Source organism: Pimephales promelas, chromosome 1 (assembly GCF_988280905.1).
Source record: "Pimephales promelas chromosome 1, fPimPro1.hap1.1, whole genome shotgun sequence".
NCBI classification, from domain to species: domain Eukaryota; kingdom Metazoa; phylum Chordata; class Actinopteri; order Cypriniformes; family Leuciscidae; genus Pimephales; species Pimephales promelas.
This window is the reverse complement of record NC_142769.1, coordinates 5,714,648-5,731,378: the sequence shown is the minus strand read 5'-3', so window position 1 is coordinate 5,731,378 and position 16,731 is coordinate 5,714,648. Positions and strand designations below refer to the sequence as shown.

At 36.6% G+C, this 16,731-nt stretch overlaps 1 protein-coding gene across 1 annotated transcript in view; it reads left to right on the top strand.

Annotated features, from left to right (window-relative positions):
- Positions 1 to 16,731, top strand: part of pmfbp1 (polyamine modulated factor 1 binding protein 1) — a 300,111-nt gene that overhangs the window by 180,759 nt on the left and 102,621 nt on the right. The window contains exons 11-14 of the mRNA XM_089119591.1: positions 1,374 to 1,604; positions 5,953 to 6,102; positions 6,176 to 6,232; positions 9,788 to 9,955. Of these exons, the coding sequence (XP_088975717.1) occupies positions 1,374 to 1,604; positions 5,953 to 6,102; positions 6,176 to 6,232; positions 9,788 to 9,955 (606 nt within the window). The remainder of the gene's footprint in view (positions 1 to 1,373; positions 1,605 to 5,952; positions 6,103 to 6,175; positions 6,233 to 9,787; positions 9,956 to 16,731) is intronic.

Here is a 16,731-nt window from a genome sequence, read left to right as displayed (position 1 = left end):
ATTTGCACAAAGCAAGCCGATCCACTTTTCCGTGTTGATAAGAGCATTCAAATGAGAAAAAATAATGTGAGAAAAAGAAATCAAGAGACATTTAGAATAGCTAAAAAAAAATGTGCGATTAATCGCGAGTTAACTACGACATTAATTAGATTAATCGCGATTAAATATTTTATTCGTTTGACAGCACTAATATATACGTTTTAATAATCTGAAGACAGAAATCCACTCTGTCATGGAAATGTATTGGTCAAAACATATGGAAACCCTGTATAATTTAAAACCTAACAAACTTGAAACTTGAAAATCCTGATATCTTGTAATGTAAGTCAATGACATCTTTATAACCGTATATCAGATTACCTACAGTACATACAATGCATAGTTGTCACACTATATCTTCCAATAGTACGTCTTAGTAAGATGATATTTAAATTAGGGCTGTGCAAAAATTAATTGCGATTAATCGCATCCAAAATAAAAGTCTGTGTTTACATAATATATTTGTGTGTGCTGTATATAATTATTTTGTATATATAAATACACACACATGCATGTATATATTTAAGAAAATGTGTTATTCATATATAAAATATTTATATTTATATAATATAGATTATGTATATATATATATATATATATATATATATATATATACAGAATTTAAGCGCAAATAATTCTTAAAAATATACATGCATGCATAGGTATTTATATATACAAAATAATTATATACAGCACACACAAATATATTATGTAAACACAGACTTTTATTTTGGATGCGATTAATCACAATTAATTTTTGCACAGCCCTAATTTAAATGCTTATTTTTATGATCAAAGCTGTGTAGTTTTAAAACAATAATGCAGTGCAATACAATGAGGATTGAGACATGAACAAATAAACATTCCTCAAAATCCTTATGAATCATATTTGATACTCATATTTTAACATGATTTTACTAAAAAAAAAGTATGTATTGATAATCCTGTAAACCTAAGTAGCTTTTGTTCAGAAAGTGTTCATCATGAAATAGAAATATATAAGTTATTCTTACATTTACTTTATAAAAATCAGTAAATATTTCACAACAAAAAGACAGACCTGAAGGTGGACCGTTTTAAAATGATACTAAAAGACTTTTTAGTTACTAAAAAAGCTTAAGCTATCAATCTGAAAACAAAGGGATATAGTGTGTACAACAGTTTTTTTCAGCAAAGTTGTGATCATATTGATTATTTTGTAGGAATATGCATATCAAATATCATACAGGCTTCATGGGGTTAAAGTAATTGGTACTCTGTTTGATATGTTTTATTATTGATATTTGCTGCCACTGTACATGCACGTATAAAGCTTCCTGTACATGTGTGTGTAGGTCAGGCATCAGGAAGAGCTGACAGCAGAGTTACAGAGACGATTTGACCAGAAGGAGAAAGAGCTAAAGGAATGGAAAGAGCGATGGCACTCCGTCTCAGAGAGTCTCCGGTCCGCACACACACAGCTCCAGCAGACCCAGGACAGCCGAGACCGGGCCGTCAGCAGCCTGAAACTACAGCAGGAGAAGACCTGCAGTCTGCAGGGGGATGTGGACACACTCTATATAGCGGTGAGGGCAGGGGAACAACACAAGAGGGGAAAACGGATAAAAGTCAAGGTCAAAAAGTCATTAAATTCACATATTTAACAGTAGGACTTTATGCATGTGTGATTTGTGTGATCAGTTTGAAATCAAACCCTTAATGAGTACAGGGATTTTAATCATCATCTGTCAAAAAAAGCTGTATTTTCAATCATACAGTTTAGTTTCAAGTATATTTATATTTTGATTAAAGAGTTGTTAAGTCAGCAAAAAAAAAAAAAATAAAAATATATATATATATATATATATATATATATATATATATATTAACCCATTCTATGTTCTAAATGCATGTTATTGACCTTACTGTCAACGAATCCTCCTGTTTTTATTTTATTTATTTATTTATTTATTTATTTTTACCATAATTTTTTATCAAAATCTTCCAGTTAAACGACGAATTTCTCTCTGGTGACATATACCAGACTTCTCTAATCATCATGTCATCTTAAACCCGCCCCTTTCTTACAATCTGCAGTAAGTTCGCATGCAGATCTGCCTCCATCCAATCAAAAACGGATGAATTAAACAAAGTCACGCTCTGTATTTAAAAAAATAAATAAATTATAATCTGTTTCTGATGTCAAATATTTTTTGTGTCCATAATAATATTGTCCTTGTGCATTAGATAAACTCAAGGAATTAACTTATTACTTAAGATTATACCCTTCACATGACCCCAAATACCAACCAGACTCACCACAAATCCTGACAAAATGCTCCCAGGACCCCCTGCTGCTTGAATTTGTGTCATGTCCTCCTTCATAATTACTGTAGGCAATAATATTAGTCGGTCTATTCTCCGCTTTATATCCTGCATACACTCACAGAAATGCACTAAAATCATATTTTATTTGAAGTTGGATCATTCTGTTTGGAAAAAAGGGGGGGGAATGGTACTTCAGCAGATAATTATGTGTAATCCGCAATCATTTCCAATAATAACAGACAAAGTGGTTTGAGCCCACGTTATCCATTTGCCATTTAATGTGAGAAAGGCTGTTGCTCGCTCCCTAAAAATTGAACCATTTCCTTAAATCGTCAATTTGCCCTGTATCCAGAATGCTTGGAGGGCAGAAAGAATGGGACATTATATTCCAGTACTGTCCTCATATAGAAAAGATTATTTTTTTTCTCTCTTTCTTTGTTTTGAACCCTGCTGTTTATAATTGAAGCCTGTTCTAGGTCTTTTAGCCTGGTCAGCATGAGGACAAACTGGAAGCTTTGAGTCAGGAAACAGATTTCTTGAGATATACTTTAACTCTCTTTTGCTCATTGAGGTTGCTTTTTTTTTAATCCAGAATCAAGTAAAATAATTAACATTGTGAAATTGTTAGCAAATCATTCAAATTTAATTGAACAGTTTTCTATTTTAATATATTTTAATGTCATTTCTGAACACACACACACACATATATACATATATATATATATATATATATATATATACCACTTGTAATTCATATTCATTATTAATAATATGAATAATTAATATTCATAATATTATTTATATTCATATAGAATACATATTATTTCATTCCTCATTAGGCACTTCACTAGTTTTATCTTTAAGTCCCTTTTCACAAGCGTGTAGGAATCTGAAAATTGTTGAGGGCCAACTAATCATCTAAGCTCATGCATATGAAACGCATGACAGTTTTCGTACCCATTTGTCGTACCTGATTTGCTGCAAGGCAGACATTGGTAAATGGATGCTAACCATTGCCACTTTCCACCAGAGGAGGCCTTTGCAATTCAGAGGCCCTTTTCAAGCAAGTTTCAAACAAACAATGTATGCAATGTGACTGTGAATACTGTTATTGTTAACTCTTAATATTCTATTTATAAACCTATTCTTCTTCCACTATCCACTCATTACAATCCCGACCAAAAACAAAATCAACATTCAATCTCCGTCACTCTCTCAACCCCTCAGCGATCTCGTAAAGTCTTGTTCAATTGACATTTGGGGGTGTGCGGACAATATTTATTGAAGCTTGGTGGACCCCAGCTATGATTTGATCAATCGCGGATGCGAGATATAAATATATAAAATGAAACTTTCAGAAAAAAGTCTTAAACAGTGAGTCATTCATTCATTAATTCAGTTAAACGATTCCATCAAAACACACAATGGTTCTACTCTGCATTTGTTGCAAAATTATATAGGTATTAACTGAGCATTAACTACTTGTTTTTTTGAACTGTTGTGTAAAATCAACACCATAACATTTGCAATCATGGTGATATTGGGGAAAACAGCACTCTATATCCTGATAAAAATATTAAAGCAACACTATGTAACATATTATACCTTAAAATAATGTTTCCAAAATCTTATCACTGGTTCATCAAGTCATAATAGCGTGAAAGGCGCTTCTGCCATAGCCTGACGGGGTCTGGATCACTTTTACTGGCACTATGTAACTTCGGGGTTCGGGTAGTAACCCGAGCACAGAAAGAACTACAAAATTTGACTGCTTTACGTCAAGCATTATAATAGTGGTTATTTCGTTTTTCTTCGTTTCTGATGACGCAATACTTGTTTGTGGACCTCATTCATTCCAAAGCCGGTGCTGGATAAACAACAAGCGTGTGTGCGATGGTCAGTGTTATGCCTGAACGCGTTCATATTTTGGGCGAACGTGAACTGAACGTACTGTATTACTGCCTAATAAATTCTACTGTGAACGCGTTCATTCTGGTGTCTGTGAACCCACACTCTCTCAGTTTAACTTCGTACAAAGGGTGCCAGGTTTCAATTGAGCCTTCCAGGAGAAAACCCGGCTAACCGGGCCTTAATATGTAGCGAAAAAACGCCCAATCTGGCAACACTAGACACCAGTGTCGCGCCGTGGCCACCGTCAACAAAGCAGCGAGCGAGGAGGCGTCGTATGGTCATTTAAACGGGTTTTATGACGTGGTCGGTGAGGATGGGGAAAAATCTTATATTTCTGTGTAAACTGCCCGTCGATAAAATAATTGTTGTATATGGGCTGTGGCAATAATAATAATTAAAAAAAGCTCGCAACATATGGAAAAAATAAGAACTATAAATGAACTATTTCATTTTTTGAAGTATGAAATATGAACTGAACTAGCTCATTTTAAAATGGGTGAACTGAACTTTGAACTAGAAGGCGAACTTCCCCAACACTGGTGATGGTAGGCTAAATTGGTAACACTTTACAATAAGGTTCATTAGTTAACATTAGTTGATGTATTTACTAACATGCACTAACCATGAGCAATACATTTGTTACTGCATTTGTTCATCTTTGTTAATGTTAGTTCATGAAAATACAGCTGTTCATTGTTTGTTCATGTTAGTTCACGGTGCATTAACTAATGTTAACAAGATTTTAATCAAGTATTAATAAATGTTGAAAATAACATTAACAAAGATTAACAAATGCTGTATATGTGCTATTCATTATTAGTTCATATTAACTAATGTAGTTAACTAATGTTAACTAACGAACCTTATTGTAAAGTGTTACCGCTAAATTATTTATGACGGCGGTAATGGACAATTTCGTTTCCAACCAGGAAAAGTTCCATGGTGTTGCTTTAAAAACAAGAACTCAAATAGGGACATTTTTGGCTCATATATCTTGATTTTTGAGGGGCATTCGCGGCCCGTTTCAAGTGAAATATAGCAAAAACCGCTACTGTTTTACCAATGCTAATGTTTGACAATAGCTAGTCTTGCATAGCCAAACCACACATCTACACTTACTCCTGAGATCTCTCAACATGGGGATAGGAGAGCTGTCAGGCAATTAATGGGAGCACAAAGTAACTTGCATTACTTATTTAAGAAAGTAACTCCGATATGTTGCTGTAAAGGTAAAAGTAATGCATTACTTTACTAGCTACTTGAAAAAAGTTATCTAATTACGTAATTTGCGGTAATGCATCACGCCCAACACTGGACGTGATTTCTGAGGCTGAGACTATAGACGGTTTGTTTTCTGAGAGAGAAGGTGCTTAGAAGTTCTCCAATACTTGTTGCCACGAACCTGCCTTTTTTTACTTTTGCATGTTTTACTTTGAACTAGTTTTATTGACTGTTTACCCAGTCTGCCGCTCAATTGGAATAAACAAGTGCAGTGTAATGTGTGGTGCAGGGAAAGCCGCTAGCAGGTCTAGATCAGAGAGAGATCAGAGAGAGTTTAAGACTGATGAGCATCGATACACTACCTGATACTACACCCTCTCCAGCCTCCATGATCTGCACATCAATAAACACATCCACTGACCAATATGATGCAACCTGGCCTACAATAACACATCTTGCATCTCTGTTCCTAAGCACCAACAGCTGGTTGAAGAGGAGTCCACGGTCTCCAGGCTTCATGAAGCAGAGACGCAGAGGGATCTTCTGGCCTCCAGAATCGCTGAGATGAACTGTGACATCCAGCATCAGGAGAAAGACTGCAAGTGGCTCATAGAGCAGGATGAGGTACAGCGCACCACATACTTTGGTAAAACTGTCTGGTAAGGCTCCTGTCGAGTAAATGCTGTCTGTGTGGTAGGCGTCCGATAGAGACAAGAAGGTTCTGACGAGAGGTCTGACCTCTACACACGAGGAGGTGAGGAAAACCTGTCAATCATTTCGTCTGCTCATCTTTCGTCTGTTTTCTATTTTCATATTTTTTTTAAATGTTTTGCTGCTAAAGAAACATATCTTATTATTATTAATGTTCACAACAGTTGTGCTACTTAAAGGGATAGTTCACTTTGAAATTATTTTTTGGTATGTTTTAGTTTACCTCAAAAGCATCTAAGATGTAGGTGTCTTTGTTTCCGCAGTATTTTCAATTTTTATATTTTAAGGTCAAACCGTTCATGTCTGTCAGTCACATAATGGAGGTCTATGGTCACCACCTCAAAGAGCATGCACAGAGAAGTCTAAATTAAACATGATTTAATGATTTAAATGGAAGTACACATTGATGGCCTAAGACACGAAACAAGCGATTTGTGTGAGAAACGAGTATTTATATCGTTTTTACAGTACCTCTTGTAACCACAGCCACAAAGCACCCGCGCCCTCAGATCACTTGGACATGGCTGTGGTTACAACACTCTCAGAAAAAAAAGGTACAAAAGCTGTCAATGGGGCTGTACCTTTTCAAAAGGTACACTTTTGTACCCAAAGGCTGCATATTGGTACCTTTGTGGTACATATTAGCACCTAAAATGTACATATTAGCTCCTGAAATGGACCTATTAGCACCTGAAATGGACATATTAACACTTAAAATGTACATATTAGCACCTGAAATGGACATATTAGCACCTGAAATGGACATATTAACACTTAAAATGTACATATTAGCACCTAAAATGTACATATTAGTACCTAAGATGTACATATTAGCACCTAAGATGTACATATTGGACATATTAGCACCTAAATTGTACATATCAGCACCTAAAATGTACGTACTAACACTTAAAATGTACATATTAGCACCTAAAATGTACATATTAGCGCCTGAAATGGACATATTAGCACCTAAAATGTACATAATTAGCACCTAAAATCTACATATTAGTACCTAAGATGTACATATTAGCACCTAAATGTACATATTAACACCTAAAATGTACATATTAGCACCTAAAACATACACATTAGCACTTAAAATGGACAAAAGTTTAACTCTTGAAAAGGTACAGCCCCAGTGACAGCTTTTGTACCTTTTTTCTGAGAGTGAAGAGGTCAAAACGTTTTCTCACAAAAACCGCTCGTTTTGTATCTCAGGCCATCAATGTGTACTTACATTTACGAGTCATTAAATCATGTTTAATTTGGACTTCTCTGTGCATGCTCTTTGAGGTGGTGACCATAGACCTCCATTATATGACTGACAGACAAGAACGGTTTGACCTAAAAATATCAAAATTGAAAATACAAAGACACCTACATCTTGGATGCCCTTGAGGTAAGATAAAACATATCAAAATTTTAATTTCAAAGTGAACTATCCCTTTAAAAGATGGTGCAGAAAGCAAAAATAGATATTATTTCGTTTGCAAATTTGGCCTAAGCAGGTTAGTGTGTCTTCCTTGGGTTTTTTCGTAAAGAAGATGTAAGCTGGTCAGCAAGAAAAATCAGGTATTGCAAAACTGGCCTTAGATCAGAAGGATGCATCTGAAGGTCTCCGTGGGCCGAAAGCGGACAGGATCAAGGACACGGGCCGTCCAGTCCATCCACACTCACTCACGCACTAAAGATGGACCTGACGCCCGCACGTCTCCCGCTTCCCTGTGTCCCAAGCTTTTGCATAACTTGTCAATTGAAGTTGAAGGCTGTACTGGTTTATTTATACATGTCTGACTGGTCAGTTACAGTATTTGTTTGGCAGAGTGTCCTTGGATGTTTTAAATGGGACAAACCTGTCACTTCAGTGCAGACTGGATGTTTTGAGTTCTTTGAGAGATTTTTCTTTTCCATATTTATTAATTTATTTTGACTTTTTTTTTTTCGAGCGAGCTGTGAATTATGCATTGGATTCTGCTCCATGTACTGTTTTTATCATTAGCATTCAGCCCCAGTTATCTTCCGAACTTATGAGTGCCTGTGAAATGTTTGTGATGTTATTTATTTATGTTGCCCTCTCAATTATTCATTTGTTTATTTATTCATGGCAGAACTAACTGCAATTGGAAAATTCATTTTTGCTGAAGGGCACATCCCCCCCCCCCACACCACCACCACACCTCAATCCGCTCCAACTCCTCTTGCATGAAGGTTTGTTAGTAACTGCTTTATGTGGCATTTCCTAAGACTCAAGGGGAGATGTCATTTTAATCCAAGCAGACGGCTGAAGAGACAGACACGGAGTGAAAGAGAAAGAGATTATCTTTTTCGCACTATAGAGGCGATGGTGCGTGATTATAGAGAGGCATGTAATGAAAGAGGGATGAATTTGACAGGCCTTATATATCCACGGCCCTACATGTCTCTGTGCCACAGCTGAAGTCCCTCAGGCCTCTGTGCTTCCCTGCGTTTTCTGGACATATTTATTTATAATAAAAAAGGCTTTATTACACTTATATCAGATGTCAATAAAGGTAATCTCAGCTGAATTTAACAGAGTTTGCCATGCTTAAATATTTTCCACATAGCATTATATATCATATAATATATATAAATTACCTACCGGTCTAAACTTTAGAATATATATACATATATATATATATATATATATATATATATATATATATACTGTATACTGTATATATAGCATTAAATATCATATATATATTTAACAGTTATTTTTAAATTGTAATATTTCACAATATTACTGTTTTTACTTTTTTGGTCCCACTTTATATTAAGAGGCTTTAAGTACTATGTACTTACATTTAAAAATAAGTATAATGTACTTATTGTGCTCATGTTGTATTGTAAAACACTTTTGCTGCTATTGAGGCTAAGGTTAGGGACAGGTGTGGTGGTATGGGTAGGTTTAAGGGTAGGTTAAAGTGTAAGGGATGGGACATCTGTAATTACATAAATTAGTTACAGCTGTAATTACATGCTGGTATTTTTAAAATATAAGTACAATGTAAAAACCTGTATGTACAGTATAAGTCCATTGTATCAAATTATTCGTTTCAATGTAAGTACATAGTACTTAAAGCCACTTAATATAAAGTGGGACCACTTTTTTAAATCAAATTAATGCAAACTTAATTTATCCCGGTTTTGACTGGTATTGTCTGTATATACTGTTGTTGTTTTTTTTTTGTGTGTGTGTGTGTGTGTGTAATTGTGTATATTATATATATATATATATATATATATATATATAAGTTGTTTGCTTAGATCTATGGCTTCATTATACTTTATTAAAAGCTACCAATAATCATAATACTAAGGAATCTTAGCCAAAAACATAGTTTACCTTGTTGTCCCATACTTATTATTTAATAATTTTTATACTGAGTTTTATATGTTAACAGATTTTTCCTCAAAATCATGACTTAAAATGCGTAAAGCAGAATCCGGAGATTTCTAGGCGATTATGAGTTCCTAATCTCTAGATACTGGCACTAGCTATCAAAAAATCCACATTACTTGACTATTAAAATGCATTAAATATTGTCATTGTGTGGCTGTGGCGTGTGTTTAGCTCGCAGAGCAGATGCAGGAGGTCCCGTCGAGGAGAGAGGAGGTTGTGGCCCTGCAGGAGGAGTTGAGCAGGCTTCAGGAGATCCTGAAACAGAGAGAGGAGGTGATAGAGAACAACAAACACAACACAACACGGCTCCAGCGAGAGACAGACTCTCTTTACAAACAGGTAAACACACTAAAAATCTCAAATTGGCCAGTCTGGGTATTGAGAGCTGAAAGAAAACTTGGTGTAAGCATGAGTTTGGTGGTGTTGTTACGCTGAAGGGTGTTTGTGAGGTCTCCGGTGAGCGCGCTCACGTGTAATATTTCCTGTCGGCTGCATCGACAAACCACACATAGGCATAGAATTCCAATTAACTCCCTTTAATTAGGCCCTCCCTTGCTCATGGCACAGTTCCTTCATTTATTTTAATCTTGTTTATGCACCTTGATTGTTTCACAATATAGATTTTTTTTAATTAGGCAAGATTGATTAAATTGCATTGATTCTCTGTCCTTATTAAAATACCCTCACCCCCACCCCACTCTACTCTCTCCAAACTGGTGTTATTTTTCATTATTAGTGGTTGTGCCTTCAGCTTGGCTTTAAGTGTGTGTGCGTGTCTCATGAAAATAATGTTTATCATACTTTATTACAGCATCTGAAAGACTGTTGTATTGGCAACCACTTCATGAGCCAGCAGAGGTTTCATTAGAAGCGTGTGTGCTGTTTATTAGTCGCAGTTTCTTACAGAATTGCTCCGAACTACATTAAACCAAAGAATACTGTTTGTTTTGTTCAGTTAAAATTTAATAACGTAACAACACATTCATATGTTCACTGTTCTCTGGTCACATGACAGTGCAAGTAAACTGATCAAATATTTTATCTTTTATTAGTAAGCGTTTTAGGTTACACTATTTTAAGGTGTCCATGTTATGTAATGATACATTGAAGTACTGAGTAATAACAATTAACTCTGTGTACTTATAGGGCTAGGAATAGAGGTTGGTTTAGGGTTAGATGCATGTAATTGACCTGTGGCTAAGCCACGCCCCCTCCACTCACTCGGACAACAGTCCACATTCAGAAACAGGCGGTATGGCAGCTGTCACATAAGAGGCATTTCATATGAGGCAAGTGGTGATTTTTGGAGACAGAAAGATTATATATCATCTTGAAATCACCTAAAGGGCCATAGCTATGCATTAGAGCCAGACCGATATATCGGCAGACCGATATTATCGGCCGATATTAGGCATTTTCCAAACTATCGGTATCGGCAGTTATAATGGCCGATAAATTAATATTTTAAAAATAACATAAAAACAGACGAAACACGCTTGAACCATGCCATGAGTGTTGGAGTTGTATAGTTTGTCCACCAGAGGGCACTCTACATGGTTCCTGTTGGCAACACTCGTTGAATTGTTCACGATACATACATTGCTTGAATAACAATTAAAAGATCATCCCCGTCAGTTCTCTTAACTCAAATAAGCATGACAAAATTTGTGACCATCATGCCCAGTTTAAAAAAATACAATTTTTTTTATATATTTAATATATCGGATTTTAAAACCCAAAAATATTTGTATCGGTATCGCCCTTTTTTATCGGTCGGGCTCTACTATGCATTGGAGGGTTATATTAATAATTTGTTTGTTGAGAAGGTCGATGAAAAGCTTCAGCTCCAGGAAAAAATGTACAGGTCACACAGTGTAAACGTGATAAACCGCATATCGTTGCCATCACTGTTTGGTGCTACAGTATTTACATTAATCATTCAGCACAACATTGTTAACGTTTTTTATCCTGGTAATTTACAGACACGTTAATGAAGCTAAGTGGCATGATGTACAATGCAGCTAGAAGCTAACGTTAACGTTTTCTAATGTTAGGCGAAGAGTTAAGTTAGAGATTTTAAAGATGATGTTCAAATACGTTGTTGACTCAACTTAGAACAGATGTAGACATCCTTGTTTAATTTATCCACGTTTAGTTGGTGGTCTACCGCATAACTTAATCCAGAGAGCAGACACTTAAGTTTTCTCGGTTGAGATGTGGCTTGGGAAAGGAACAAAAAAAATACACACCGTCACCCAGCATCTCAGGAACCTAGTGTTGGAGTTGCATGTACCCCATGCACACCGTTTGACCATTTTAAACTTAAAATGACAAGAAAAAACGAATGAAAACTGACTAACTGCAATGCATTTCAATGAACGTGGAAGCAGAGAATATCCGAGTGGATTGGGTATTGGTAGAACCGAGTGTATAGGGGATTATCACGCTTCCGGGTTTCATGGGCGGGATTTGTCAACTTTGTGCATGTCCACTTCCGACGCAGTTCAACAATGCCTGAGACGAATGCTATTTATGTCACTGCTCTGTTCCACTTTGTTAATCTAACCAACAACGCCAACCCTACTTAAGTTTTCATGGATTCCTGACTGAATTGAGTATAAGGAAGAAGTGGATTAAAACTTTAAAATAAAACAAGGTAGCATGTTTGTTTGCAGCCGGCACTAATTTACCTGGGATGCCGTATAAATAAACTTAGTGTAGTCCGTCATCAGTTCGCCAGTGAGATCGGTGATTCAACGGAAGTGGCAGTGCACAAAGATCACAGAATCCGGAAGTAGCCTACTACGTATCAGCGTGATAATCCCCTATTGGATATTGGCAGAACACTGCGAAAGTCTGTCCACAAAAATGTTGTAAATGTGTAAATACAATAAGCCTAGCGCATGCAGCCTTCCTAAATGCACTTTAAACTTGCATAAAACACATAGCATGTGCTTAAAAACACTTCGAACACTCCATAACAACCAAATCATCTGTCGTTGGAGATAACACAGTACAAGTAACACGAGTTACATAAAAAGATTGCTTTTTTTTTCTTTCTAAAAACAACCAAGCAAGTCCAACCTACATGACCAAAAAGTAACAACATTACTTTCCATAAAAAGTAACTAACACAATCAGTTACTTTTTTAGGGAGTTACACAGTTTAAAATGCTTGCGCTCAGGGGCACAACTACCTAGTGTCAGAGGGGTATGCAGCAACAATTTTTGCGCAAAAATTTTATATAACATTGAAGAAATGCAGAAATGATTTAGAAAAGCATAACGACAGCTACATATAGAAATACAATATATATATATATATATATATATATATATATATATATTTTTTTTTAATTCATTTATTTTATTTTATTTTTTACCATCGCTATGACGCCCCCCATGGTGCTGCGCCCCTATGCGCATATTGCGCATACCCACTTTTTGCGCCACTGCTTGCGCTCTTTAAAGATGGGAAGATTCTTGTTGGCTGAAAAAAAAATCTGAAAGTAATTCGAACAAAGTAGTTTGTATGTGTCATTATCGTTATAGTTGGGGTTGGACAACTGTATTCTCACAGATTTAGAACGTTAATTAAAACTTTATAGTTATCGTCCTTGATGGGAATGGGCCTTGAGGGCCAGATTTACTAAACAGGGCAAATTAGCGTGAGAGCCCAATCTACTGACGACGCACAAATTATAGAACAGAGATGCAGTCAGATCATTTTCATAATGATAGGGGTGTAACGGTACACAAAAATCACGGTTCGGTACGTACCTCGGTTTTAAAGTCACGGTTCGGTACGTTTTCGATACAGCAAAAAGAAATGCCAGAGAAATTTCCTATTTGTTTAAAGAAAAAATATTTTTAAATAAGTGTGAGTTTTCCTAGATCTTGAAACTTTCAGGTTTATAAATAGGGGTCATCTTTGAAGGATGAACAAATAATGTTTTGGTCATCACATTAAAAATAACATTTAAATATATATTTATTTATATAATATTTGAATTTTGAAGTGCTGGAAAAAGATGTGTGAAGTACTTGAAAGCATTTCACCATTCCAGCCAAACTGGTTCCAGTTAGTGTTACTATATTAAATCCATTGTGAATGTTGCTGGTCTGTGGACGTAAAGTACTAGTTCATTCACGGCACAATGTTTCTCCTGGTTTCCATGACAGCGCTGTTTGATCTAATACAGATCTACGGTTAATAACGGAGAAATGTGAATGCATCTCACCTGATCTCGCAGCGATGTTATTACCTCAGTGGCGAATTCAAATGTTTTCTTTACCGGATCTCTTAGCGCTGTGTAGTAACAGTGTTGCTTGATCGAGATCGGCTCGCGCTGCACAGATGTTGCTGGTCCGAACTGATAAACGATCCGTGAAGCACATAACGAGGAGCGCAGTTTCGTTCTGCTTTCATTACCCTTGCCATTTGGATGTTGCGCAACGTTGTGTTGGCCGCGTCAGCACAAATTTTTCCGGCAAGAAAAATGGTCCAAGCAATCGTTCGGTTTGTATGCTCTACCGAACCGGAAGCCTCGAACCGAAACGGTTCAATACGAATACATGTACCGTTACACCCCTACATAATGACCAACGCAATCTACCAGGTAGCGTCTGGTTTAAGGCTTGTTTTTTTGCCAAAAAACAAGTCTTCTTAATGCCAAAGGCACACCCTCTTAATGCCAAAAGAGGGTTTGTGTTGGAGTAAGCTGTTAGTAAATCTGGCCCTTAGTGTCTTGTTGGCAAATTTTGCACAGGCAGTCAACACTGATTTTGTTTACAAAATGTAAAAATGTAATTATCTTTCGCAGTGGCGTTAGATTATCATAGTAGATTGTTGCTTCAGCGAACACTGACTGCTTGTCTAACACTTGAGGTCCTCTAGAAGATCCAGTTCTGCCACAGCGAGCATCTCAACCTCCTTCTGTTTGCTTCACCTGATAAACACTTGATGCTGATCCGTAGAATTTTTAATCATGAAGCGAAGCTCGGCTCTTTTAATTTTGATCGATGACTCCGTTTATCCTTTACATAACACTCACCCGTCTCTCTTCTACCGCTCCACCTCTCTCAGCATCCCTCCGCCTGGAATGAAAATTATATTAGAAACTAAATGAGATTTGAAATTGTGTGTTTGACAAGTGACTTGATGACAGGGTTTTATTGCAGGGCCTGATCCATGGAAATTTTATGCTAATAACACTGCTGGCCAACCGATCTGGTATGAAATTAATCAGTGGCGGGAAAGAACGAGAGAGCTCCATAAAATGGGTCTACCCTTCCTCTCTCTGTCTGAGTCTCATCTGAAATAGCCATGGGCTGTTGTCTGTGTGATGAATTTGGGACTGAAATGGGGACTTTGAAAATTACACTGAGCTTAGCACTGGTTCATGCTGTAATGCCGCCACGCAACACACTGCCGTCAACTCTCACAGACTCGAGAAGGTGCACTCTGTCATTTTTTGTTTACGTTGCTCTGGCCCATGTGTCATCTCGGTGAAGACTTATACTGACACCTAGAGGTGTGGATGAAGAAATGCTTTTAGATAATAATGCCATTATTGTAGAAATGCACTATTGTTAGGCAAGTCATGATTCATTTATTCTACGAGAGAACAAAAAGGGGTTACAGAGATGAAGTGATTTGGGGTTAGAAAGCTGGTCATGTCCACTCCATGTAAAATAAAACATTTTATTAGGCTTCTGATATACTAAAAAAGCTCATTTTTCAAGAGTCAACTTGTTTACTTCTCCGAAACCGTCATTCAGCTGTCGCAAAAATATTTCATAATTGTATTGTTCATTCATTCGTTCGTTCGTTCGTTCGTTTGTTTGTTCATTCGTTCGTTCAGTTTTTGGGTCATTTTGTAGTAAAAAACACCCACCAATAATCATGATGTACTTATGTAATTGGTGTTAACGACAATAAAAGTACAATTACCTGCTATTAATGATGATAATATGTAATTTTAATACAATTTTTTTCACTAATTGATTCTATTTTACATGGCCTTGCAAGACTGACTGCTTAAACCTTCTAAATGTCATTCAATTCAACTGAATGAAAATGTTAGATTAACTTTTAATAATTGGAATTGGAGCCTGGAGTGTAATGTACGTTGTCAGCTAACCAATCTGGACCATGGAATATTAATAATATTAATAATAATAGTGAGAATCAGCATTTAACCACACTTTTTCCTGTTTATAGGTATTTACATACCATATGTCAAAGTACCTTTTCTGTGCCACATCTGCAGTGTAAATCAATTTCGTTGGCCAATCAGGCATCGTCGTAGGATCCTAATATTTCTTGTGGTGTCAAGCCCTTCCTCCACTATACCACCTTTTTCGAGCTTTCATCAACTTAAGGAACATTCATATGCTCTCCTTTCCTCTGCTTTCTTGCTTCATTCATCCCATTCATCTGTCAGTAGTTTTCCCATGTGCACGTCCGTGCGCCTCCTCCCGGCTCGACTCCAAGAAAACAGAAGTGTAGGTGAATCACTAATGGAGTCATTATCAGGTTCCACTCGTTTAAAACAACACAATTAGCGCTGCGGTCTTAATGATGCTTGCGAAGGGAAGGTCAGTGCACTGAGGAGACTCCATCCAGGGCCTTCACCAACCTAATAAATCACGCAAGTTAACTTACAAAACTAATATACCGCATGTGTGTGTGCACGGTAGTCTGTGTGATTTATTATTTTCACCCTGCGAGACATCTGTTACAGTGCTCCTTATTTTTGTAATGCATCATCAGCCAGGGGAAAAAATAATATTATCCAATCTGGGATCAGCTCTCTCTGGAGTCTAATAATCTAATGTAGAGCTGCTATCAGTGAGCCACCACAGACACGCTTCAGGGAGCAAACAGGCTTCGGTGATTTCTGTCTCCGAATCTCTAGCATTCATTATATATGCCAGTGTCTGACTCTAGAAGTGAGTCTGTAAATAGAGAGTTATAATAGCGTGGTTCCGACCATAAATTATATTCAATGAGCAACATTTGAGGTGTGCTAATGCTAATTAAGGAATATCACGCAATAGAGTGCTGTTGTGCTGAATATAAGAACAGGTAATTGTTGTAAGTGATGGTGCAC